The sequence below is a fragment of the Pan paniscus genome, chromosome 7 (assembly GCF_029289425.2).
Source record: "Pan paniscus chromosome 7, NHGRI_mPanPan1-v2.0_pri, whole genome shotgun sequence".
Taxonomy (NCBI): domain Eukaryota; kingdom Metazoa; phylum Chordata; class Mammalia; order Primates; family Hominidae; genus Pan; species Pan paniscus.
The window spans coordinates 94,314,319-94,341,250 of NC_073256.2; the positions used below are offsets into that span (position 1 = coordinate 94,314,319).

General features: G+C 34.0%; 1 protein-coding gene across 3 annotated transcripts in view; it reads left to right on the top strand.

The window, feature by feature from the left end:
• The window catches only part of PKIA (cAMP-dependent protein kinase inhibitor alpha), a 90,005-nt gene that overhangs the window by 58,157 nt on the left and 4,916 nt on the right, over positions 1 to 26,932 (top strand). For 2 of the 3 annotated variants that reach the window (XM_003831292.5, XM_003831291.5), the window contains one exon: positions 24,919 to 25,096. In XM_003831292.5, the coding sequence (XP_003831340.1) occupies positions 24,946 to 25,096 (151 nt within the window). In that variant the 5' untranslated portion in view covers positions 24,919 to 24,945. Of the gene's footprint in view, positions 1 to 24,918; positions 25,097 to 26,932 lie in introns of those variants that run through there. The other variant, XM_055116677.1, reaches the window with a different exon arrangement.

Here is a 26,932-nt window from a genome sequence, read left to right on the forward strand (position 1 = left end):
AGGGAGGTGAATGGAGCATGTGAAAGGGGGGCTCTGTTTTCATTTATCTATGCACGTCAGCATCCCACTGAGAATTTTCTTTTCATTTGCAATTTAAGTCCAAAACTTGGGGCAAAAGGACATCCCATTTTATGGAAAGAAAAGAAAAAAACAGCAGTAACATCATAATAAGTGGCTCATCTTCTCATTTGCAGTTATATTAATATATACTTGTTAATATATACATTTAGCACAGCACTTGATCCCTAGTCAGTACTCAAAATGAAGACACATACTGAATAATGGATGAATGAAGAGAAAAAGTTTGTCCTTGGATTGCTTTGTGTGTTGGCTTCTGTAGTCTCAGAACCCAGTACTATAACTAACACATAAAATGTGGGCCATAAATCTTTTTGAATTAATGAGTAAGTCCCCATGATTCTAAGGACAATTATAAGACCAACACAAAACACATATTTGCCAAGGTCTGTGACAGAAGTATCTGTGACATGAAAGCCTGAATCTGAGTCTGCTGATATAGCTGACAATTTATCTAGTTCTGAGACTGCTTTTTAATAATTTACATCTTATCCTTTACATTTAGGCACAGTACCTTCATTAGATGTACTATTCAATGATTAGCGCTTGGGGAGAAAATCCATCAGATAAATTTCTTAACTATATTACTTGCAAACTTTTCTTTTCTTCAGATTTATAACTGATAACAGTAATTGTACATATTTATGGGGTATAGTGTGATGTTTAATGCATATATACATTGTATAATGATCAAATCAGGGTAATTGGTATATCCATCATTTTAAGCATTTATTATTTCTTTGTGGGGATAACATTCAAAATCTTCTCTTCTAGCTATGTTGAAATATACAATACATTGCTTTTTGCTATAGTCACCTTACTGTAAAACATATTTGTTAAAGCATTTTTATAATGACACAGTTAAGGGCAATTTCAGAATCACTAGCTGCTAAAATTGTTATTTATACTTTTCCATGGGTAGTACAGCTGCAGCAGCTATTTCTCTATATTCTGCTGTTGCTGTCTGCTGCATTTCCAAGAGAGAACAAAATCCATTTCATTAAAGAAGGAAATGTAAAATTTAGCATAATCCAGTTACCACAAAACCAAAACACTCACACACACTCTCCCAGGTGTGAAAGTGAACTAGTGATCTAAAATAGCACACTGAAACTGGTTTCAAAATAAGAGGACATTTACTCATATTTGATTATTTTATTATTTTATCAATTATGATATTCAGATATACTTCTAATAACAATTCTGAATTGCTAGATGGAGCATTCACTATGCACAATTTTTGTCTTTGTATGTACTTATCAATAAGCTACAAGATTGTCTCCCACACCTTATTCTTTTCCTGCATTCTCTTGGGAACAGGAGATGTAGCTATCAGTTTTTTTTTTTTAATTTCTACACAGCCAAAAGACTAGTGTCACTTAAATAAAGACAGAAAATTGCCCCAAAGTAGGGAGCTTCATTAGGTAGCATAAAGTTCTCATGTGAGAAAGGAAGAATTTCTTTTCTTAGCTGAAAGGTCTCTAAGTACAAAATTTTCATAAATAAATGTATCTGTGGTTTTGGATTAGATCTCCTTCTCCACAATTAATGTCTAAGGGTTATCTTCGGTAACCAGGAAATTTTTATTTTAAAAACATTATTATATAGTATTTGATACATGCAAAGTAATGCATGCAAATCTGTTATATGTAAGTTATGAAACATAATAAAAATAAACTCTTGCAAACACACCACCAAAACTAAGAACTGGAATCAACGCTGCAGAATCTTTCTTTGTGCTTTTCTCTGGTTCTTTTTTTGTCATAAAAAGTGTAACTCTGCTCTTGGTTTCATATTAACATTCATTTAATTTTTATGTATTTTTTATTAAGTATGGGTTGTTTTGTGGCTTATAAAATTGGCATCATACTTTCTGTAACTGTGTTTGCTTTTTTTTCACTCAAGATTATTATGTTTCTTAGATATCTATTTCATTTCAGCTAGTGTTTATTCATTGTTATCACTGTATAATACAATGTTGTACAAATGTAAAAAATGTGTATATTATCCTGTTGATGTTATTTGAGTTGTTTTGGATCTATTATTAACAATGTTTTATGAGCATGTATTTTAATGCCTCCTATTATACACATGCAAGATTTATCTTAACATGTGTAACCACGATTAGAACTGCTGGGTCATGGGGAATTTGAATATTCAGCTTTAAAAGATAATGCCAAAATCTTTTTCAAAGTTACTCAAGTCAACTTTGAAACTCAAAGTAACTCAGTCAAGTTGCAGTCCTATGATTCTACAGCCTCACCAGTTAGATCAGCCAATCTAGTTAGTATAAAACCTCAATTGGTCTTTGTGCTGGTTTGCTAGGGCTGCCATAACAAAATATCACAGAGTCTATGGCTTCAGTAACAGATTTTATTTTTACACAGTTCTGGAGGTTAGAAGTCCAGAAAGGTGTTGGCAGGTTTAGTTTCTCCTGAGGCCTCTCTCCTTTACTTGAAGACTACTGCCTTCCTGCTATGTCATCGCATGGCTTTTTCGCTGTTTGCACGCATCCCTGGAGTCTTTTTCTTATAAGGAATCCAGTCATATTGGATTAGAGCCTCATGTTTAAGACCTTATTTAACCTAAATGACTTCTTTAAAGGGCCTATCTCCAAATGCAGTCACACTGAGGACTCAGGCTTCAACATATGAATTTCTGGGAAACATAATTCAGTCTCTAATAGTTTTAGTTTGCATTTCCCTAATTACCAATAGGTTGAAAATCTTTTCATCTGTTTAATAGTCACTATATTTCCTATTCTGGAAAATTCTGAAGAATATCTTATGTTCATTTTCTATTTATCTTTTCATACTTATTTCTCATTGTTATTTAAGTTCAATCAAGTTAAATAGGTTTTTGGAGCTTGAGCTTGTATCTACCATCTTGCTAATATTACCTGTTAATAAGAGTCGATTTTCGTAACAAAGAAGAATAAATGTAAAAAGTTTTTAAATGTTGTAGATCAACTCTGTTCCATAGAAGTTTCTGTGATAATGGGAATGCTCTCAGTGCTGTCTAACGTTGTATCCATTAGCCACGTGTTTTTTTGAAAAAATAGATGTAAATAAAATAAAATAAAATTAAATTAAATTAAATTAAAATTTCAGCACCTGGGTCAAACTAGCCTGCATTTAAAGGGTTCAAAATCCACATGTGGCTAATGAATGAACTGTGCAGCTTTAGGTGGTTAGACAATGGACCTCTGCAGTCCCAGGATTTTGTCTTTGACAGTGGCATAGTGAGATATTTTATGTAACAGTTATTCTGGCATTAAAAAGAAAAGTTAACTACCATTAGACCCAGCAATCACATTACTGGTTTTATATACCTAGAGGAATATAAATCATTCTATTATAAAGACACATGCATACAAATGTTCTTTGCAGCACCATTCACAATAGCAAAGACATGGAATCAACCTAAATGCCCATCAATGATAGACTGGATAAAGAAAATATAGTACATATACACCATGGAATAGTATGTAGCCATAAAAAAGAATGACATAATGTCTTTTGTAGGAACATGGATGGAGTTGGAGGCCATCATGCTTTGCAAACTAATTCAAAAGGAGAAAATCAAATACCATATGTTCTCACTTTTTTTTAATTATACTTTAAGTTCTAGGGTACATGTGCACAACGTGCAGGTTTGTTATATATGTATACATGTGCCATGTTGGTGTGCTGCACCCATTAACTCGTCATTTACATTAGGTATATCTCCTAATGCTATCACTCCCCTAACCATATGTTCTCACTTACAAGTGGGAGCTAAATGATGAGAATTCCTGAACACAAAGAAGGGAACAACAGACACTGGGGCCTTTTGAGGGTAGAGCGTGGGAGGAGGGGGAGGAGCAGAAAAGATAACTGTTGGATACTAGGCTTAGTACCTGGGTGGCAAAATAATCTATGAAACAAACCCCTTTGATATGAGTTTACCTATATAACAACCTGCACCTGTACCACTGAACCTAAAATAAAAGTTTGAAAAAAAAAGAAAAAAAGTTAGTTAACCTGGTCATTTCTAACTTTTCAAAGTAACCTAACATAACTTTCATGACATACCTAAATTTACTAAGTTGTATTCATATACGACTACAATTTATATACTAAACTACTTCTTGACATAAATGTTCACTTTGTAGTAAGGTTCATTCTCCCAAAACGGCACATACCAAAGTATCAAGAAGTATCCTTATTCCTGATATGCTGTAATAGAATGAAGACCTTATCTGGTCTTTAGTGTAATTGGATGTTAATCTGTACCAGTCTTCATATTCAAAAATTCATATTCAAAATTATCTGCTAGTCCCATGATGGCTGTCTTTGTTTCATTAAGCTAATATAAACATGTATAAATAAAGTTTTGATTGTTTTCTCCTAAAATCTCCTATCTGTCCATGTGGAAATGTATCTCTTACTTTTTCCCCCTCTTATAAGCTGTTCTTACAATTTAATCCTCATGAGTCTTATTTCTCCTAGTTCTAATTACTTAGAATTTTATTTTGAAATGTAAGATATCACTGGTAAGCCCCTTTCTAGTCATTTTATAGATGACTTATAGATGGTTGGAAGATACTCAAGACAGTGTGTTAAAGTAATAAATAATACTCAGTAATCAGAAAACCTGAGTCTTAGTCTTCATCCATAAAAATGAACCATTTGAATTCAAGTAAGTCATTTCATAGGTAAACTTTATTCTGATTCTAAAATTGTTATGATCGTTTATAAAATTCTGTTTCACTTATGACAAGTCTCAAGCCTATTTTTAAAATCTATTTAAAAATTATGAAGACTCAAATATTTTCCCCTGAAATTGATATTAAACTGTAATCATTCATCTTCACTTACGGCATGCTGTAGCTGCAGTTGATAGACAAAATATTATGTCTTAACATTGTGTACTTGTATCTTAAATGAACACTTTTGTTTCAAATCATGTTCTACCTAAATTCTTGATGCCTTTTTCACATTTCCAGTTCCTATGCTGTTACAATCAATCACTTGTAGTAGAAAAAAATAATGATTTTTTTCTGTTTGCTAAAAGCTCTCTTTAGAATATCAAGTTTTAAGTTATTAATACAACAAACTTTGGAAAATAAGCTCTCATAATTTCCAACATTGATGCTTTGTTTGACTGGCTTTTAGAACACCATACTCTCCTAGTTTTCTTCCTTTCTCACTTCACATTTCTTTCTGGTCTCCTTTGTGATGCCTCCATTTCTTAGTGTTTATTGCTACAGTGCCCTAAAACTCATTCTTGGCCCTCTACGGTTTTCTGTCTGTGCACATGAGTTTTATTCTAGTCCCATTGCTTCAATAGGCAGATGACTATGACTCCCATATTCATACCTCTAGCCTTCACCACTCACCCAGGCTTGAGATTCATAATTCCCATTTCCCACTAAATATCTCTACTTTATATATCATAGACATTTCAGAATTACCAAATACGATGAAATAGTTTACTTTTTTCTATCACTTTCACTCCAGTTGTTTCCATCTCCATTTGCTCAAGCCAAAAGCTTGGGATTCATCCCTAAACTTTCACTTTCCAACAATTTCTACATGTAGTCCATAAGAAACTCTTTCCACCTCTAACTTTAAAATCTGTCCTGGATCCCTCTACCTCTCACCGTCTTCACCCTACAGCAAGCCATCATTGCTTGCCTCACCTAGTGCAACAGGCAGTCTCTTACAGGATCTTCCTCCTTCCCCTCTTGCCACGGTCCTTCTAGTTTATAACAAGTACAATAGCCAGAATAATCTTCCAAAGAAATTTAAACCAGGTAACATTCCTGTCCAAAACCCTGGCTCCCATCACTTTTAAAATAAAAATTAAACTGCCTTCTTTGACCTACATGGCCTTAGTCAATGTTCCTTCTGCCTTACTGTCCAAACTCATTTACCACTTTCCCCCTCACACACTAGCCTCTAGAATGTTTTTCCCTAAAAGACTTTTCCAGCATTAGGACCTTTGCACTTGTTATTTTCTGAACCTGGAAGACCTGTAAGATTCCTCAGAATAAGATCTCAGAAGATAGTTGCATTTTCATTTTGTGGAGGCATTTGGTGAAAGACATTTTGCGAAAGATAGATACATTTTACTTTGGAGGGTATTTACACGTTTAGCAATGAGCAAGTTTATTAAATAACAAATGCAAAAGTGATAGAGCAAAGGTGTGTATTTTAAACAGAAATCTGAGGAATTGTAGACATGTGAGTTACACCATGGCTTCAATATTTAATGCATAAGAATCACCTGAGTTGAGTTCCAGACAACCATTTCCACCCATAAAGATTCTGAACAGGAAATCAAGATGGCCTGGGGACATCCCTTTTGACAAGGTCTTCAGGTGATTCTGCTGCATATGGTTTACAGACAACCCTTTGAGAAATACCAAGCTGGTATATTTGTTCAGATAAACATGGGCTGGTGCAGAGCACCAGTGGTATGCAATTGAGGACCAGCAGATTACATGAATCCTGAGTGGCAAAAGAGGAAGACAATCCAATAAAGACCACTACAGATACTATCCCAAGCACTCTTGGCATGGAGACTTGAAAATCCATTCATAGAAATGAACTGTTAATCATTGAATTGTGCTATATAATTTTTTAAGTTGCAAAGTATTAAAATATTTAGATAAATATTATAAATTTTGTCACATATTGCTATAAAATGATGCATACATATGTCATAGGTATAAAGATACAGAGCATATAGATACAGATATGTAAAGAATATGTAATCTAGGCTTAATTATTTAGTTGATATTGCATATTGTCTTTATAACTTCCTAAAGAACCACTTCTAATATTCTCTAGGAAAAAATATTGTTTCCATTCTTTACCACTTTCCTTTCCTCATCCTCTTCCTTGTCCTTTCCCTTCTTAAACAATTTAGTACAAAAGCCATTCGATGAGGCCTAGTAAGCCTTTGTCACCATGGGCAGGGTGGGTATACAGGGTATTGCAGAGGTTGGGCATTCGCTATTAAAGCCCAAGAAGTAGAAGGAGGGTGTCTGCACCGAGGAGCATAGTGTGAGCTGTTGAAAGTTATTGGAAGGAGAAGGACATCTACATGGGGAAGTGGCCACAGCAACCACTCAATACAGATAGTTATAGTCTGTGCTAGGTGGGGAGAATGTTATAATGGGGTAGAAAAGTGGTAGCAACAATAATTTGTTAAAATACAGGGAGATTGATCTAACAAGTGCGAATATTAAAGATGAAGGTAATCAGTGTTTGTCACTGTCTGAGGAGGAAGTTGAAGTATGATATAGGCAAAAGCTAGAATGAACTCTGGTGCTGGATGAAAATGGGGGAATGAAAGTGCTGGTTTTCAATATATTTAGCAAATATAGAATTAAACATAGATGTAAGGTATATATGTGTGTGACTGTATAAATGTAGATGAACGTGTTTTCACATGTATTTATGTACATATGTCTACATACACATAAATCCCATAGCTCAGTCTATTGCAAAGGCCTGGGACAGCTATTCCCCAATAGCAGTGAGCAAACCTAGTGTCCAGATCTTGGTGTCTAGATACAATTCTCCTAGTGAAGGAACCAGAGCTTTCTGGAGAAATGGCTGATTCAGATCAGAGAAAGCATAAGATGATCCTAGAACATATTGTTCCAAGAAGCAAGAAACATATCAAAGAATGACAGAGAGATGTCAAAGGACATATTGGCCAAATTGAAAGGATTTCCCCTGGGCAAATCTCGAACAATCTGAGCTTCAAAATAAATAATAATAGAAACTCGTTATAGTTAATTTAATAAAATGGTCAATGAGTTTATATCAATATAAATAAATTGAATACATTATGTTTGGTGAGAAATAGGATATTTACATAAGCACAAAGTATCTTGCCACAAAATGTATTAATGTTAAAAAAGAAATAAATAACTTTACAGTGGAGAAGACTGGGTGGCACCTTTTAATCAAATGAGTAAAATCAGTATCCCAATAAGGGTACAAATTACAAGTTTGCCCAAATTGTCTGTTGATAGGATGTGGTGAGAATAGAGCTTCACTGTTTTTTTCCTGCCAAAGAACATATCTTCTGAATCTAATCATGAGACAAACACAAACAGCTAAATCCTACAAAATAACTAGTCTGTATCTTTAAAGGTTTTAAGGCTATGAATTTCAAGGGAAATCCAAGAAAATGTACCAGATAAAAGAAACTAAGACAGGACAACTCAATGAAATGTGATTTTAGGCTAATCCTTTTGTTATTAAGGGCATTATTGGGATAATTGACAAAACTTGAAGAAGTCTGAGGATTAGACAGTACTATAGTAATGTATCAGTGTTAATTGTCAGATTTTCTTGTTAATATTTGGATATGTTTGTAGGAAGCGTTTGGGGTTGACAGGGCATTGTGTTGACAGCTTACTCTCAAGTGGCTTGAGAAATAAGCCATTTTTACTGTCTTTTTTACTGTCATTTCAACATTTTTGTAAGTGTGCGATCATATTTTTAAAATTATGAACAAAAGACAAGTCATCCCTGAGTCAGATAATCCTTCTTCAGGCAGCTAGTATAGTTAAAAGCTGTTTACAATGGTAGTGGGCTTCTAGCCTAGTGGTGCTAATCTCTCTTGCTAATACCATGTAATCCCAGCAATATTTCGTGGTTTTTTTTTTTTTTTTGAGGCTTTGGGATTTTTTTTCTAATGATATTTGTATTAGTCCATTCTCACGCTGCTATAAGGACATACCCAGGACTGGGTAATTTATGAAGGAAAGAGGTTTAACTGAGTCACAGTTCCACATTGCTGGAGAGGCCTCAGGAAACTTAAAATCATGGTGGAAGGCACCTCTTCACAGGGTGGCAGGAGAGAGAATGAGTGCAAGCAGGGGAAATGCCAGACACTTTTCAAACCATCAGATCTTGTGAGCACTCACTATCACGAGAACAGCATGGGGGGAACCAACACCACGATTCAGTTACCTCCCTCTGGGTCCCTCCCACAACACGTGAGGATTATGGGATTACAATTCAAGATGTGATTTGGGTGGGAACACAAAGCCAAACTGTATCAATGTTTTTGTTTTCTTTTGATGTTCTTACTGTACAAATGTCTATAAAATTAGTAAATTTCTCTGTATTACAATAAAATCAACAAGATTCATAAGAATGAAAATACGTTCTTCAAGAACTTTATATATTCCTACCTGCACTCAAATTGGAATAAATGGGCATGAAATTCATAAGAAAAAACAAATCATAAGGAACATTCACACTCGCAAACTCAAAACAGTTGAACATGTTTACCCTGTAAGAGGGCGATGATAAAGCATCAGGGTGACAATTATATATCCAAACAGAAATGCAACCTTTTAAATCATCCATGTCAGGCCATGTAACAACTGGGCAATTCAGCAAACAAGTTCAAAAAAATTCCTGTTTTCAACAATTTCTCAACTCCACACTTAGAAAAATTAAAAACTTCTCTTTAACTCTCAGAAACCTGGGCACTTATTTAGTTAAAGCAAAGCTGTTGTCTACTGGCCTATACCTGGTTATAAATAGCAGCAAGACATGAGAAGACCCAGGGACACTGAATGAGCTTTCTAAATATAGGTTTTTCTTACTTCAAAGGCCTTTTAGAAGAATACCATACTTTGTGAAAACTTGCCCTTTATGAAGGGCACACAGACACTAAGGTCAGCAATTTTTAGACCTTGAAAAGTTTTGAAATATGTCTTTAGTTTGAGAACCCACATTTTGGAGGCATGAAAACTGAAGTGCAGAGAAATTAATATTTTTCCCAACATCAGATGGCAAGCAAATACTGTAAAAATTATGGCACTGAAACCCCTGTCTTCTAGTCAATTGAATGCAGCTTGTAACAGATTGCAGTAACCGCTTGTTTTCATTGCCCTCAACACCACGTTCCTTCTATGCCTCATCCCTCTTGCTTTTGTGAGAGGGATAATAGCATTACCTGCAAGTATTAGCTGTAAGAAATATTTTTCAATTTTACTTTTTTGTAAGTCTCGAAATGCTGTTTCTGTGTTAAAAATTGGTGAGAGCATTTTCCTTTCTTCTTTAAATGACTCTGCTTGCATTTGCAGTCTTTTACAGTTGAATTACTGTATAACAGTAAGTCTAAAAACACATTTTAGTAGAGGAGATTATAGTTGGAGACAGCAAGGTGGGGACTGGAGTTGTCATACCTTAGAGGGAGGTGGGAAAGAGACAATATTGGCTTGACCTAATCTATTATAACCTTCCTTAACCCATTTATGCCTAGTGTTCCATTATCGGAACGGTAAGTTTGTGGGAGTCATTTATATCCCACTGCTCAAAGTCATCACCAAAATCTGATTTTTCAAAAAAGAAATTTGCAACTTCTGGCATCAATGGGCTAATTGAAGTCCCAGAATGATTTCTGTTGTTTGCATTGCCACAGGCGAGGGAGTATAGAAAGCAACAAGATTTTCATGTTTTCCCATTTCATATTAATTTCCTAAGGATTTCTATAAGACTTTAAAAAAATATGTAAAACAGCTTATTTTTAGTTTTCCCCTACTCATTTGCATTTTAACATGTTGATAAGTAACATTTAAACTCAGTAGTTATGATTAACCCTGTTCTACAATTCTAAAAGTACTGGGAAGTGTGTGTGTGTGTGTGTATGTGTGTATGTGTGTGTGTGTGTGTGTGTGTGTGCTGCCTTTGCAATCAATCAAATATAGCTCTCAGTTGAAAAACAATTATTACCATATAGACAATAATTAGATTTGATAGTGGGGCCAGCCATTGGTAAGTTTAAAAGTCACCCTAGGTGATTTATATATGCAGTTGGGTTGAACACCTCTATTCAGATGAAGCACTTAGATGGAAGTATAGCCAAGCATGGCTATAATTTCACATCTGAAACCTGTTTTATCCTGAGTCATTTGCATAGTGCTTATTATATGTGTTTATAGAGTCTTTGGTTGTGTTATAAGATATTAAAAGTTGGTGTGAATTAAAGAAGTGACATGCAATGATGAAAGCCTAGAAGATAAGCACCAGATCTTCTAATTATAACTCAAATGAGTTTGGTTGACACAAAATATTATGGGAATTAGACACAAACATTACTAATGCATAATGCTGGAATAAAAATCTTAGAGTTATATAAATATGAAAGACATTCTAATTTGTACCACAAGGTAATAGGTTCAAGCATTTTTATTTGTATGTATTTACTTTGTACCCTGAATTGTGCAGAAAACACTTTTCTAAAATTTAGAGTGCAAACTAGAAAATATAAATCTCGAGTAGTTAATATTGTAGTCAAAGGAAAGATTTTGAGATCTTTTAACGTCTCAGTTCACAGAGACCTCTTCCTCAGATGGATTGGTTTTTATTTGTTAAAATTAATGTTTACCATTTTAAATAGTTTCTTGAATATTCCTGGTAATGGAATAGAGTCATAATAATAATTTCTAGTTCTGCTAAGAGAGTCAATAGCAGAGCTGCTTGATATTGATAGTAATTTTAATAATATACAACATGTCATGATTTTCCAGATAACAACTTGTCTCTTGGCCAAAATAAATACACATATTGTTTATCTTGTTACCTTATAAAAAATTTTTTTATTTTGTTAGTATAGCGATTTGACCACTTTTTAAATTAATATTTTAAAATAGTTCAGTGGATAATCTCATTTTGAAATGTCTATTGATTGATATATCCATTATATATTTTATATATATGGGTATATTTCTCATTAGCCAAATTGATACTTTCTTATTTACACTTACATGTAAATCACATTTCTGCTCTACAGCATTTTCTTTTCTCTAGAGCCTATTCTACTGACTTAAACTAGCCTGAAAGATTTGAAAATTCTATTTAAAACAAGTGTATGGAAAATCTTTGAAATAACTTATAACAGTGTCAGAGAAGAGGAGTATTACACGTTGTACTGAAGAGCATTCCATTAATAAAAAGATTAACAAAAAATTCTAACAATGTTCAGGCATGTAATAGCAATGAAAAACATTAATTATAATACTGAACAATTACATTTTCGGTAGTTAAAGGGGATAAAAAATGCTATATAGGAAATTAGCATCTGCAGAGAAGATATTATAAATTGGCAGTGATTATGTGTAGATTTAAAATATGTTGAAGCATGGTCATAGCAACTGTTTTTCTTTTTGGTTGAAAAGAGGCATATTGAAGTGTTTAAGCACTTTTTCGATTGGAGTAGATATTTAGACACTGTACAGAAAATACTTGCTTGCAGAATAGCAGATATTAACATGTGTATGAAATGTGTGTTTTTAATTAATGCATTTTCATTCACTCAGAAAAGAAAAGATCGCCGAGTTTAGCTTAAATGTAGCATTGTGGCATATTAAAATGGCATTCTTAGACTTTCCACGTTGCTGTTCCTTTTGCCTTCACTAAACAGCGCTGGCCTCTCATTTATCCAAGTTAGAAATCTAGATACAATTCTAAAATTGTCAACCTAGAATCCTCTACCTTCATGCTTCCCACTCAATAAATCACTAATTTCTGACTCTCCTATTTCACCAGGCAGTCTTCTCCACTGCACCCCTGCTCCCTTATTCTCAGGGCCTACCATCTCTGCCTCAACCTGCCAATCAAAGTCACTTCTATTTCATTATGAGCAGGGCCATTTTTAAGGTTTCTCCCATCCTGGGCAAATATATTAAAATGTATCCAAATCACATATTTAATATAATTTATTACATAACTAAGTAGGAGATGCATTTCATGAGTTGTAATATTAGTGCTGATAATGTTAATAAAACGTGCTTTTAATCTCACTTTTGCATTTTCAAAAATATTTTGGAAGCTTTTTTTTAGGTGTCAATATTTTCATAGGTCTTTCTCAAACTCATAGTCTCTACAGAGTGTGCTTTTACTATCACAAGGCAAAACAGCCCTAACAGTGAGGCAACTGAATATGAGGAACATCACCTGGATAATTAAACCAGATTTGTGGGAGATGGAATAGGAAGTGTTTGTAGAACAAATACAGAAATCAAGGAAAAGATGGTGGTGTCAATTAATACTCTGCATAGGAGATCATAATATTCAAAACCCAGATACTGTTGAGATATCAATAGACTATCACCCTATAGAGTAATATCTCAAAACATAATGTAAACTACTTACATATTTAAAAAGAAATATTGATGGCAAACCATTAACAGAAAGTGAAGGAAGTTTATACCCCACTGCAAACATTGGAAAATGGTAACTGTAAATGGTTAAATCACCTATTAGTTTCATGACTTAAGATTCCTAAACCTTTATTATTTCATCTTTTAAAGTGAGATAATGAGAATACTGTTTTGAGAGAGTTGTTAAGAAATTTAAATTATATAATCCATATACACAGATGTGATATCTGGCACATATGTAATATTTGTTTTTGTTATTGTTATTATTCATAAGGCACTATTAAACCATAGCTGTTTTGTTATTCTTATGGTCATTATTATATCTTGGAACAGACCAGAAAATATTACTGAGCTTGATTGGATCCTTTTTGTGATTTTAAAGATGAAAAAGTTAATATGAGTTATTTTGGTAACTGTGTCAGTGTTCTAATATCCTTTGAAAATCTAAGTATTTATTTAACATAGGAGGGCAAGTCATAGATTAATGAGAGGTTATAGATTTTAAAAGTATCTTTCTTCCTTGGACTCTTACAGAGCCAGTAAAGGAAAAGATAAAACAAATAATTTGGCAAGTATTATATAACAAAGAACACCACCAGCCCCAGGCCCTTAATGCTTTTGTGATTTTGATGTGAATAAACCCTGGTCCCCTCTCTGACGTCAGTACTGCTGCTGACTGGGTAAGACATTGGTCAAGTTGATTAACCTTTCGCTGCTTTAGTTTCTTCTTTTGTAATGTGCAGGTAATATTACTTGTCACTTGCCAACCAGCAGTACTTCTGCAGCTAATTGACTTTCTCAGCAGGGGTATTGCAAAGATTAGTGGATAAATGATTTATAAACCCTTTGAAATATTAAATATATGATATAAAAAGCCCTAACAAGAGGACAGAAGAAATTATTCCATGCTTTAATTTGCTACTTTCGTCATATATATTTGATAAAAAACTTAAAAGAGGAAGCCATCAACAAAGTGAAAATAGGTTAGATTACTCAGGATTCTAGATGCTTTCTATTGCTGTTATTTTTAAAAATCTTTTGTTATAACTGTGAATATAAGAAAAGAAAGTGTGCTAGAGATCATAATTGTGTTTATCTTCTTAGGTTTATAAAAAATATTTCATTAGACAGGAAAATGAACTGGGTAAGAATAAGGACACATACTCTCAGCCTAGTTTTACTATGAACAACTGTATGACCTCGATCAAGTTACTTAAACAAGGAGGATCTTGAGTAAGATAATCAAGAACAATCTACACAATACATTTTGTGGATTTAGGAACAAAATACAAAATTCTGTGCCATACATTGTAGTGGATTCGAAAATCAAAGACCCAGAAATATAATATAAAGAGGTCAACATGAAAATAATAAATTCTCACATAAGACAGAATTAAATCAACACAATAACAAAGTTATTTATTCTACCTGGAGATGGAGAAAGAGTGTGACTGGAAAGATGAGAACCGGTTGAGAAGACCAATAGGAGAATACCAAGAGCTTTGGTACTTTAAATACTTTGGGAGGCTGAGGCGGGTGGATCACCTGAGGTCGGGAGTTTGAGGCCAGCCTGACCAACATGGAGAAACCTCGTCTCTACTAAAAATACAAAATTAGCTAGGCATGGTGGCGCATGCCTGTAATCCCAGCTACTCAGGAGGCTGAGGCAGGAGCATCGCTTCGACCCAGGAGGCGGAGGTTGCGGTGAGCCAAGATCATGCCACGGCACTCCAGCCTGGGTAACAAGAGCAAAATTGCATCTCAAAAAAAATGTAAACAACAACAACAACAAAGTGCAGTGTAAAACGCTAAATACAATTTGATATGGATGACTATTGTGAAAAGACTATTGCAATACTGAATAATTATTTGGTGAATAATTATTTGGTGAATAATCTGTAGTGATTATTTAGTGTACAGATTATTTGGTGTACAGATTATTTGGTGAATAATCTGTAATGATAGTTCCTGAGAAAACAGTTCTCCTAAGTTAATAGATACATGTGTAAAATTACAAGGGGAATTAAAAATAAAGCAGTGTAGAGTAAGCAGGGAAAATTAGTATCTACCTGTTTTCCTATATGGGAGTAAATGAAAGAAAAAGCGATGAATGTCTTAAAGAACATGCAGGGTTGATTGTTCCATTGCACCCCAGCCTGAGCAACAAAGTGAGACCCTGTCTCAAAAAGAAAGGAAAAAAAAAAGAAAAGAAAGATTTTAAAAATGCAGAGTTAAAAGATAAAAGATTTTATAACAGGGAAGATGTAAGCAATTTGCAAAGTGTTAAAGAAGTAGCTGAAGTAAAATTGTGACTCCAGAAGCAAGAGGCAGAATTGAAGGAATGATAATGAGGAAGAAGATAGAATCAAGAGCACCAGTCAGGTATTAATAATGGTGGGCTAAAGGACTCTTGAATAAAGAGATGGATGACCTTAAATGTGATAATAAAGAAAGAGGATTGAAGATGAATGATGACCTTGGTCTCCACAAAGTTATTAGGTAAGATTTGCTATGGAGAGTAAGAAAGCAAGATACAAATAAAATTTAAAGAGCATACAAAAAAAAGAAAGAAAGAAATTGTTTTTATTAGGGATAGTATAGGGGTAAACCAGGAATGAGTATAAGAATTTATGAGTAGCTTTGAGGTCACTCGTTGCCCAATTATAAAAGTATTTTCTAAAGAAAGATAGTACTTCTAACATTTTAAACATTTACAGGTAAAGAGTTCTCATTTTAAAGTTTTTACGTGTTAAACATTGTAGGGGGAAAAAGTATTTGAGTCTGATCTAAAGAAAGTTCGAGAGGAGAAATTAAGTAATGATGCCATTCGGGGTGGGGAAGAAGGCTGACATTTGCAGGAATGATGCAAAAGCAAGGCGGGGGTGGGCAGGGAACTGCTGGCACTTTTGCACTAAGCAAGTCAGTGGCACTGAACTCTCCTAGTGATCTATATATTCTGCACCCCTACACACTCACAATTAGTATTTTTTTAGTTCCAGGTTTACCTAAGAATGTACTTGATGAAGCAGTAAAAGAAAAAATTCATTTTCTTGAATCTCGACCTTTGAGTACACATGTTTTTAATATTCATGTGATGAAATGGGACATCTCATGAAGCACTTCTGTTGTGTATCAAACATGTGGTTATCACAAGTAAAGCACCTTGTGCAACTGTGGGTTGAGAGCTGAGCCAGACATTATTTTCATGGATCACTATTTTTACTTGAACGAACAAGTGACAGGCAAACTAGTTGTTCAAACTTGGACATTTGGCAGAAATTTTCTTGAAAATGAACAAAGTGAGCTTGTCACTTCTAGGAAAGCAAAATCTAACAGTGTCTTTTGCCAATGAAAAAATCTGAACTTTCAAACAAAAATTATAATTTCAGAAAACTTATTATCTGCCCCTGTGAACTTGTCAGTTTCCCAATTCTTAAAGACTCTTCAGATGACATAGTTGGTGTTGCCAACAAGTGTGATATTGTATAATTAAATGTGCTACCGTTTGGGAAATTTACATAACCCAGTGTACCAATATTTTCCAGATGACCAATGTCTGATAGTTAAAAAAAAAAAAAGAAAAAGAAAAAAAATGCGTGGACAAAAGACCATTTCAAACTGCAAGAAAGACAATGGGACCTTTCTAAAGGCAGAGTATGGAAAGCATATTCGTATGACTTTAGATTCCACATTGAAAAAAAGCCATAATTATCTGAAAAGGCTATTAAAATTCTCCTCACTTTTCCAGCTAAAAAAAATAATATCTCTGTTAAGCCAGATTCTCTTATGTACTTCAACTAAAACAACATGTTAAGAGATACTGAATGCAGAAGCAAATATGAGAAACCAGATGTCTTTTATTAAGCCAGACATTTGCAAAATTAAGCCAGAGAGTTGCAAATGTAAATCAATGCCATACTTGTCACTATTTTTTTTTTTTGCTTTGGAGAATATATTTTATTTTCATTAAAATATTTATATAAAGTGTAATGGGTTTATTCATAGTATTTGAGGTGAATTAATACTTATTTAATTTTTTCCAGTTTTTCTAATTTCCCATATGTTAAATATTGGTAGATTTATCCCTGGAGAATGAAAGCTAAGTGGGGTTCTTCATAATTTTTGAGCATGTAATAGATATCTGAGACCAAAACAATTCAGAAATACTAATGTAGACCAAACACTAAACACACAGTAAACTACTCAAGGTCTTTAAACATACCTCCCATGATTTCACAAAGTCAAAGTTGAGAAGTTATATAATTGCATTTTGTAATAGGGGAAAAAGGGGAATTTTCTTTCTTTTTCTTTCTTTCTTTCTTACTTAAAAGGAATCATAGTATTCAGATTAAAGAGAAGTCTTCAGCGCATGCTGATGACATTCTCTCCATTCTTTCCTCCAAGTCTGTGAGTCTCATTTCATGTGTCCCATTTACAGGAGTAAAATTAGCATGTTACCCAGTCACCATTTGGCTCATGACTCAATGTCACTATAAAAATCATTTTAGCAACATCATAGGCCCAACTTCTAGAATCCATCGATGTGGAACACTTCAGTTTGTTTAACGTAGGAGACGTAAGTACATGCTTTTCATAGCCTCTTGAAATCTATCTAAATCTGTAAATTCTACTATAGTAATATCTTATGCTTCATTCTCTCAAATAATTTGTGTGTATGGAATTTTAAAAAGAAGGCACAAAAAGGAAAAGATCAGCACAGATCATGAGTCTCAGTTTTGAAATCCATTATATAAAGAATTTGTAGAGCAGCAATATTGCTTCTGTTGCTAAAGAGTAAGAGAGTGAGGCTGTATTAAGAAAAGAGAGAGCAAGATTATTTCTAATTCATAGATTTTGATTGAATTTTTAGATGTCAGGTTTTAGAGATTTATGCTTTAAAATTTAATACAACTTTAAATAGTTCAGTATTTAAATAATAAAATGTCCATTTCCCTCTTTTCCCTATCCCATAAGGCTGAATATTAGTATAATTGGATCTTTTGTATAACTGGATACAAAAAAGTAACACCATATTACCTTGTCTGTATTCAATACTATCATTTGGTCATGTCTAGAAAATTCCAGTTATAGCAACATAGACAGGAAACTCTAGTAAAGAATCAAAGTCTACTTTTAATAAGTTTTCCAGATTTTGTCCTGATTATTTTTATAAAGTCAGAATATGTGCTAGTTGCTGGTCTACTAAACTTCCATCTGCTGCTGACATTTATTTGACTCTTTTTGAATTTTGTAATTTTGGGGGGTGAATATCTGTCAAACATAATTTTTATGGCTGTTCTCCAGAATTTCAAAGCAAAAGTACAAGTCGTCTATGCAGGTATGCTTGATGTAAAATATATTTATCTCTCAGAGTCATATTACTAAATTAGAAGACCTGTGTCTAAATGCTTGACTGAAAAAAAATAGCCACTAGGCAGGTAAAAATATCTATTTTTGAGCACTTAAGGGGAATTCACTAAAAGCACTATAATCATAGAGAAAATCTGGAGTATACAATATATATTTTGTTTAAAAATGTAATTGTATGTGTTCCTTCATTTCACATATTTGTTGTGTGCTATTTGTTAGCTATTGCTCTTTTATTGGAAAATAGATCTATTGTCTAGGGAAAGAAAATATAATAAGCAATGAAATATTACTTTTATAGTAATAGCTATTTCTATTATAATAATTATATTGGCTACTCTAACTGGATATCCAGTGCTTAGTTTCTATGTTACTTTAAAGGTTCAGAATTGGATGCACATGGAACTAAAAATATATTTCAACTTTACAGGAATAATCTCTTCTCACAATTGTCTCTATTGTCTTTCATTCAATTGAAATGAAAGCTATATATGAAGATTTTAAAAGTAAGCACAATATACTTTTATGTCTTTCATAACCTCATTTCTTCCTTCATGTGTTCATTACTTGGGAGTGCACTAAATGAAAATTCAAAGTAAGTTGTTGCTTACCCTCATATAAGTAGAATTGCCACCAGGATCTTTTAAAATTCCCACATAGATGAGTCATAACACAAGACACTTTCTTTTATATATACCTTCTCATGGAAAATGTTACCACATTTCTCTGCCTCATTTTTGGTATTTCAAATCTTTTAAAAACTATTTTCAGCAAGGAGAATTAGATATAAACCCCTACAAGGATATGTATTATCATGGCAGTTAGAAATGATAATGGCAAAAAAACAGGGACCTTTACTGCAAAGTACAATGCCCTTTACACAAAACCCAAAGACATATACCCATAGTTTAAGTCATGGTAATATGTATGATTTAGTGGTTACTTAAAATCTCTGAGACTTATTTTCTCCATCTGAAAAATGAGGATTTGTTTTCCTACTTTACATCATTGTTATCAGATGAGAAATAATAGCACTCGTGCTTTTTTCAAGCCTGTTTGTTTGTTTGACACGGAGTCTTGCTCTGTCACCCAGGCTGAAATGCAGTGACCCGATCTTGGCTCACTGCAACCTCCGCCACCCGGGTTCAAGCGATTCTCCTGCCTCAGCCTCCTGTGTAGCTGAGATTACAGGCGTGCACCACTACGCCCAGCTAATTTTTGTATTTTTAGTAGAGACAAGGTTTCACCATGTTGGTCAGGGTGGTTTCGAACTCCTGACCTCTTGATCAGTCTGCCTTGGCCTCCCAAAGTGCTAGGATTACAGGCATGAGCCACCATGCCTGGCCTAAGCCTATGTTTTTAAAAGCCATAGAAAGAGACTAAGAGTGAAAATCATTGTGAAAAGAGCTTGAATATCTCTTGTGACTCCACCTCTCCTTAAATATTTATAAGATGTATTTGCTAGATTGATGTGCATGTTCAGTTCTAAACCTTTGAAGTAATGCAGAAACCAAATACTGTGTTGGTTAATGGTAATGCATATAATGAAAATATCTTCACAATTAATAACACTGAATTATTCCAAGTTCCAAAAACTTTATTCAAACTCTGACTTACTCATAGACAGGCTGCCTGGTAAAGTAAAAAGCATGGGCAGGAACTTTGCAGACTTAAGTTCCAAGTACTTAATTCATTAACTATGCGATTATGGGCAGATTAATTTATTAACTATGTGAATATGGGCAGATCACTTGAATTATCTGGTACTCAGGTCCTTCATCTATAAAAACTTCTAGACTGAAGTAGATGAATTTTTAGGATTTAGTAATTTAGTACAATCAGGAAGCAGGAAAGTTTTCTGTGGCCACTGATAAAAGGTGATTAATATATTTCTTCCTCATTGGTCAGTTCTATTTAACATATTCTTATTTAACAATGGCTATGTGCAAACAACTCTGCTAGAAATTGTGTGTGATTAAAATATTAACAAAATGCAGTAATCTATTGAGAAGGAGAAGTAACTATAGCTCTAGTTAGAATTTAAGTGCCCTGTAGGGTACAAATCAAACCTGTAGATCGCTACCTGAAGAGATAGGGAAATTAGGTAAAAGAGAAGATGGTGTTTGACTGAGTTTTGAGGGCTAAATCTACTTTAACAAGAAAGTTTGTTGGGGAAAAACTGTTACGGGTGGAGTAACAGACTTGAACCAGCACAGCAGCAGAGAAGCTCTGGAAAAATATTGCTCATTATTCTAAAACATACCATGTATGAGAGCAAGTGGTTGAAGTTAAAAAAAAAAAAGTGAGTCCTTTCCAGATCATGGAAGGCTTTAAAAGAAATGCTAAAAAATTCAGAATGTGTTCTATAGGCTGTGCAGCAGGCTTGAAAGGCCTTTGAGAAAGGCAAAATGGTAACACTTACTACAGCATTTTGGATAGGTTGGGACGTGGAGAAACTTAGGGAACAGAAAAACTCAGCATTTGGTTGATATGCATGTTCCTATGTTTTTCCTGTGTTTTACAGGGACTAAATATGACTGGCATCAAATAAAAATCAGTATGACCTGGCAAGTGATTAGACATGGATATCAAGGGAGAGAAATGGGGGAAAATATATTCTCCAACATGTGTCATGTTAATGAGCAGTGCGTAATGGCATTAGAGGTGGAAGGAAATAAAATCAATAGCATGTCTTAAAAAGGCAGGTCAATTCATCCAAAAAAGAAAGAATGGTGATTACACATAGAAATGTTGTTTGAAAAAGGAAGAATTTTTAGAGAATTTGTAACAGATGTCCTGTATCTTCTCAGAGGAAGATGCAGAGTCATCTCTTAAGGTAGGTGGTGTCTGGTGTGTAGACTGGAAAGGGTTTGGAATCCTTCCCAAAGAGAATAGCATAAGGAAGAGTCAACTAGAGGTGAACAGAAGAATTTCTGAGCAACTCCATCCAAGTGTATACTAATAATAGAGCCAGAAATTTCTAGTTGAGCCAATTGGCACAATTTTGTGACTTTTTCTGGTAACACTCAGCCACCCAGTACTGAGATCAGAGAAAATATACTGTAGTGTTTTCCCAGCAGTGAAGTGTAGGTACGAAAGTAAAGATAACAATAGATCAAAGGGACTTCTTGATGCTAATAAAAAAACTACATAAAGTAGTGGGTAACTGATTCACGTAGGACTGGACCTAGAGGAAACTAAAAAGTGATTCAAGGAATTAAAGACAGCATCAGTATAAAGAATTGGTTCATTGAGTATAAGAGGAAAAGAAAAAGAAAAGGTGGCTGTGACGAGGGGAGAGAATTTCCAGATTCAGAATTTTACAAATGAGGTGGTTTTGGTTTATTTTTGTTTGTTTCACCTTCCAACTTTTATTTTAGGTTCAAGGGGTACATATGCAGGTTTGTTACATGAATAAATTGCATCTTTCGAGGGTTTGTACAGATTATTTTATTACCCAGGTAATAAGCATAGTACCCTATAGTTTTTTGATCCTCACCCTCCTCCCACCTTCCATCCTCAAATAGGCCCTGGTGTCTATTCTTCCCTTCTTTGTGTCCATTTGTACTCAGTTTTTAGCTACCACTTATAAGTGAGAACGTGCAGTGTTTGGTTTTCTGTTCCTGCATTAATTTACTTAGGATAATGGCCTTCAGCTCCATCCACGTTGCTGCAACAGACATGATCTTGTCCACTGTTGATGGGCATTTAGGTGGATTCTGTGTCTTTGTTATTGTGAAAAGTGCTGTGATGAACATACGTGTGCATGTGTCTTTATGGTAGAATGATTTATATTCCTTTGGGTGTATACCCAGTAATGTGATCGCTGGGTCTAATGGTAGTTCTTAGTTCACTGAGAAATCTTTAAAATGCTTTCCACAGTGGCTGAACTAGTTTATATTCCCATCAGTAGTGTAAAAGTGTTCCCTTTTCTCTGCAACTTCACCAGCATCTGTTGATTTTTGACTTATTAATAATAGCCACTCTGACTGGTGTGAGGTGGTATCTCATTGTAGTTTTGATTTGCATTTTTCTAATGATTAGTGATGTTGGCCAGTTTTTCGTATGCTTGTTGGCCACATGTGTGTCTTCTTTTGAGAAGTGTCTGTTCATATCCATTGCCCAATTTTTAAGGAGCTGTTTGCTTTTGGCTTTTTTTTATTGTATTTATTTATTTTTTTAAGACAAAGTTTCACTCTCGCCGCCCAGGCTGGAGTGCAATGGGCGTGATCTCACCTCACTGTGACCTCCGCCTCCCGGGTTCAAGTGATTCTCCTGTTTCAGCCTCCTGAGTAGCTGGGATTACAGGCACCCAACACCAGGCCTAGCTAATTTTTGTATTTTTAGTAGAGACGGGGTTTCACCATGTTGGTCAGGCTGGTCTCAGACTCCTGACCCCAGGTGATCCACCCACCTTGGCCTCCCAGAGTGCTGGGATTACAGGCGTGAGCCACCGCTTGTTGATTTAAGCTCCTTTTCAGTTCTGGATATTAGAATTTTGTCAGATGCATAATTTGAGACTATTTTCTGCCATTCTGTGGTTTGTTTGTTTACTCTGTTCATAGTTTCTTTTGCTGTGCAGAAGCTCTTTAGTTTAATTATGTCCCATTTGTCAATTTTTGCTTTTGTGGCAATTCTTTTTGGAGTCTTTGACATAAATTATTTGCAAGAGCCTATGTCCAGAAAAATATTCCCTATGTTTTCTTCTAGAGTTTTTACAGTTTTAGGTTTTACATTTAAGTCTTTAATCAATTGAAATTGACTTAGTCCTTGAGTTGATTTTTGTACATGGTAAAAGGAAAAGGTCCAGTCTTCAATCTACATGTGGCTAGCCAGTTATCCCAGCACCATTTATTGAAGAGAGAGTCCTTTAGCCATTGCTTGTTTTTGTCAATTTTGTTGAAGATCTGATAGCTTTAAGTGTGGCTTTATTTCTGGGTTCTTTAACCTGATTCATTGGTCTCTGTATCTGTTTTTATACCAGTATCATGCTGTTTTAGGTTCCCACAGCCTTGTAGTATAGCATAAGGTTGGGTAGCGTGATGCTTCTGGCTTTTTTCTTTTTGCTTAGGGTTGCTTTGGCCATTTGGACTCTTTTTTGGTTCTTTACGAATTTCAGAAAATTTTTTTTCTAATTCTGTGGAAAATATCGTTGGTAGTTTGATAGGAATAGCATTGAATCTGTGAATTTGGGCAGTATGGCCATTTTAATGATAGAAATGAAAGGGTTTTGAGTAATCAGTTTTTGTACCTTTTGACATTTTATTTCCAAGATTTAATCAAGAGTGTTTGTTACTCCTCTCAAGTAATGACTTATCAAGGGGAACGTGGGGAGCTGTTTTTCTGGACTGGAAGCGGTATTTGATCACTGAAAATATTTAGAATTGCTGGTGCATGGTGCATAGTGGTAATAAAAAGCAAACTGAATTTTGGCCCATTTCATTAACAGACTGTACAGACAATGCTCTCACTTAGTGCTTACCCCTAGGATGAACCACTTTTTACTTAGCACCCCCCACCTGATCTCAAGTTCTCTCTGGAGTTGAAGAATGACTAAAATGGTATTAGAGAAAGATAATTTTATAATGTAAACTAAATGTCAACAAACTATGGCATGCAGGCCAAATCTGGCCCATTCTCTATTTTTGTTAATAAAGTTTGTTTATTACATTTGTTTTACGTATTGGCTATGGCTGCTTTTGTCCTGTAAGGACAAAGTTGAGTAGTTGGGATAGAGATCATATGACCCTCAGAGCCTAAATATGTACTATCAGGCTTGATAATCCTACCTAAATGCCCATCAACAGTGGATGAGATCATGTCTGTTGCAGCAACATGGATGGAGCTGAAGGCCATTATCCTAAGCAAATTAATGCAGGAACAGAAAACCAAACACTGCACGTTCTCACGTATAAGTGGTAGCTAAAAACTGAGTACAAATGGACACAAATATAATACATAATACTGTATATTATGTAAAAATACATAATAATATGTATTATTAATTATTAATAATAATTAATATTATTACATTTAATATTAATATATTAATATTAAATGAATATTAAATATTACATTTAAATATGTAAAAATGTACATATTTAAATATGTACATTAAAGGTTCCCAGACCTTTGATCTAAATACTTAGGACCAGAAAAGGCATTACTTGTTTTGTGAACCTGTAAACAGGACAATTGTTTCACATTCATATACTAGGTCGGTAGTGGTAGTTAAATGTTTAGCATTGACTACCATTATATTCACCTATTAATTTTCCTTTCTTTTGTAGTCCCTGCTATGTGGATATTTGGTAGCAATGACTGATGTGGAAACTACATATGCAGATTTTATTGCTTCAGGAAGAACAGGTAGAAGAAATGCAATACATGATATCCTGGTTTCCTCTGCAAGTGGCAACAGCAATGAATTAGCCTTGAAATTAGCAGGTCTTGATATCAACAAGACAGGTAAGTCATCTGGCACACATTTCTCTATGAGCATGGAATGATTTGCGGCATTTTACTAAGAGGGATTAAGGCACGAAAAGCCATCTTTGAAAGTAATCTAATGTAAAGAGTTTTAAACAATCTAAGGCAAGATGAAAGTCTGAGACTAATCTCTTAATCACTCCTGCTCTATTTTCAATGATGTCTGTTTAGAAGGCTTCCCACTCAAATGCAGAGTCCTTAATCTGATTTTATTAATGCAATCAATAAAACACATGGTGTGTTTTTTTAAATCCTAATTTCTATAAAAGCTGAAATTGCTTATGTACAGTATTTAACAAAGTTGGAGCTCCTACCTTTGACAATATTGGCCACCTCTAACATTTACTAGGTAGATATTTAACAAGATTCACAGGTAATTCTGATAGACTTCAATTCTAAGAACAATTTTAGTAAAAAAGAGTCTCCAGGGCTAATTTTATTAAGAATGGAAGTAAAATGATCTGTTACGTTAGTAACTCTTAGGTAAAAGGGTCTTTGGTTTCCTATTCCAGATAGAATGGGTTTGTGAAAAATTTGTCTCCTTACTGGGCCTTGAATTCTTACCCAAGGAATCTATCTTCATTAATGAAAAAGAAAAACAAGTTTGATGGATTAAAAAACTTGACAGTTTTACTTCTGAGTATTAGAATAAGTCCCCTGATAGTTCCTCCACCCATAGCTTTTGCAGATATCAAAGCTGAATGTGTTTCCCTGAGAAGACTTGTGTAAAAATAACCTTTAACAGTAAAAAGAATTCATGATTAGGGAAACCCTGATATTATGTGCATGGAAAGCACTTATCACAGTTTCTGACTCTTAATTATTCAATATGTCTTCGCTGTTAGAATTTTTAAGGTAAAACCTTTAGATTATTAGAAAACTGAGTCAGAGTATATGTATATATAGATTAATGAAATGGCTGAGCAACATTACTTTAAAATATATAAGGATGGTATTTTATTCAATGGCTAAAGCTCAGTATTTCCCAGACTGGTCTTTTCAAATTCAGATTAATAATAAAACTTTAACATCACCACTTTGGAATATGTAGACCTGTATAAATCTTAGGTTTCATTGTTGTGCTGTTATTGCTACCAGTAGTTACTTCCCAGAACAGCTCTGAGAAAGACTGTATGGGGAATTATTCCAATTTCATAATATGAGATGGATAAATATATTTTTGCTGCAGTCTTGCATAAGATTTATATTTTATTTTTCATATAAATATGCTACTTTAAATAGTCTGCATTAATTTTAGCCGCTCTTAACATTAGGACATTTTTATTCATAGTACAATTTAATTTCTTCTTTTTCTATTTTTCCTGAAGTTGAGAATTGTTAGCCCTAAGACTGTTTTATTTTCCTGAAAACATATTAAATTATTATAAATTATTGAAATAATAAATTAAAATGTAATATTAATAAATATAAATAAAATATTTTCATATGCATTATTTTACAATTAAATAATTTAAAACAATTTAAATTATCTTTATACTTCCAAATGTCTTCTTTTCTAAATATTTTTGCATGTTAATTGCAATTCACTAGGCTCTTGCAACATTTTCTGTTTTTCTTAAAATTATAAAGTCCAAAACCAGGAACAGTATACAAAGCAATAACTTTGTTTATTCTAAGTACAAAAAACTAATAACTGTATAATATGAAGATCTAAAATAGAAAAAATGGCAAATATATAATGACAAATTCAACGTCACTAAGAATTGTGAGGAATTTTTTTTGTAATTCGTAAATGTTTCAGCTTCATTTTAGTTTATACTCAACAATATTGTTGCTTCATGTTTACCTTTATTT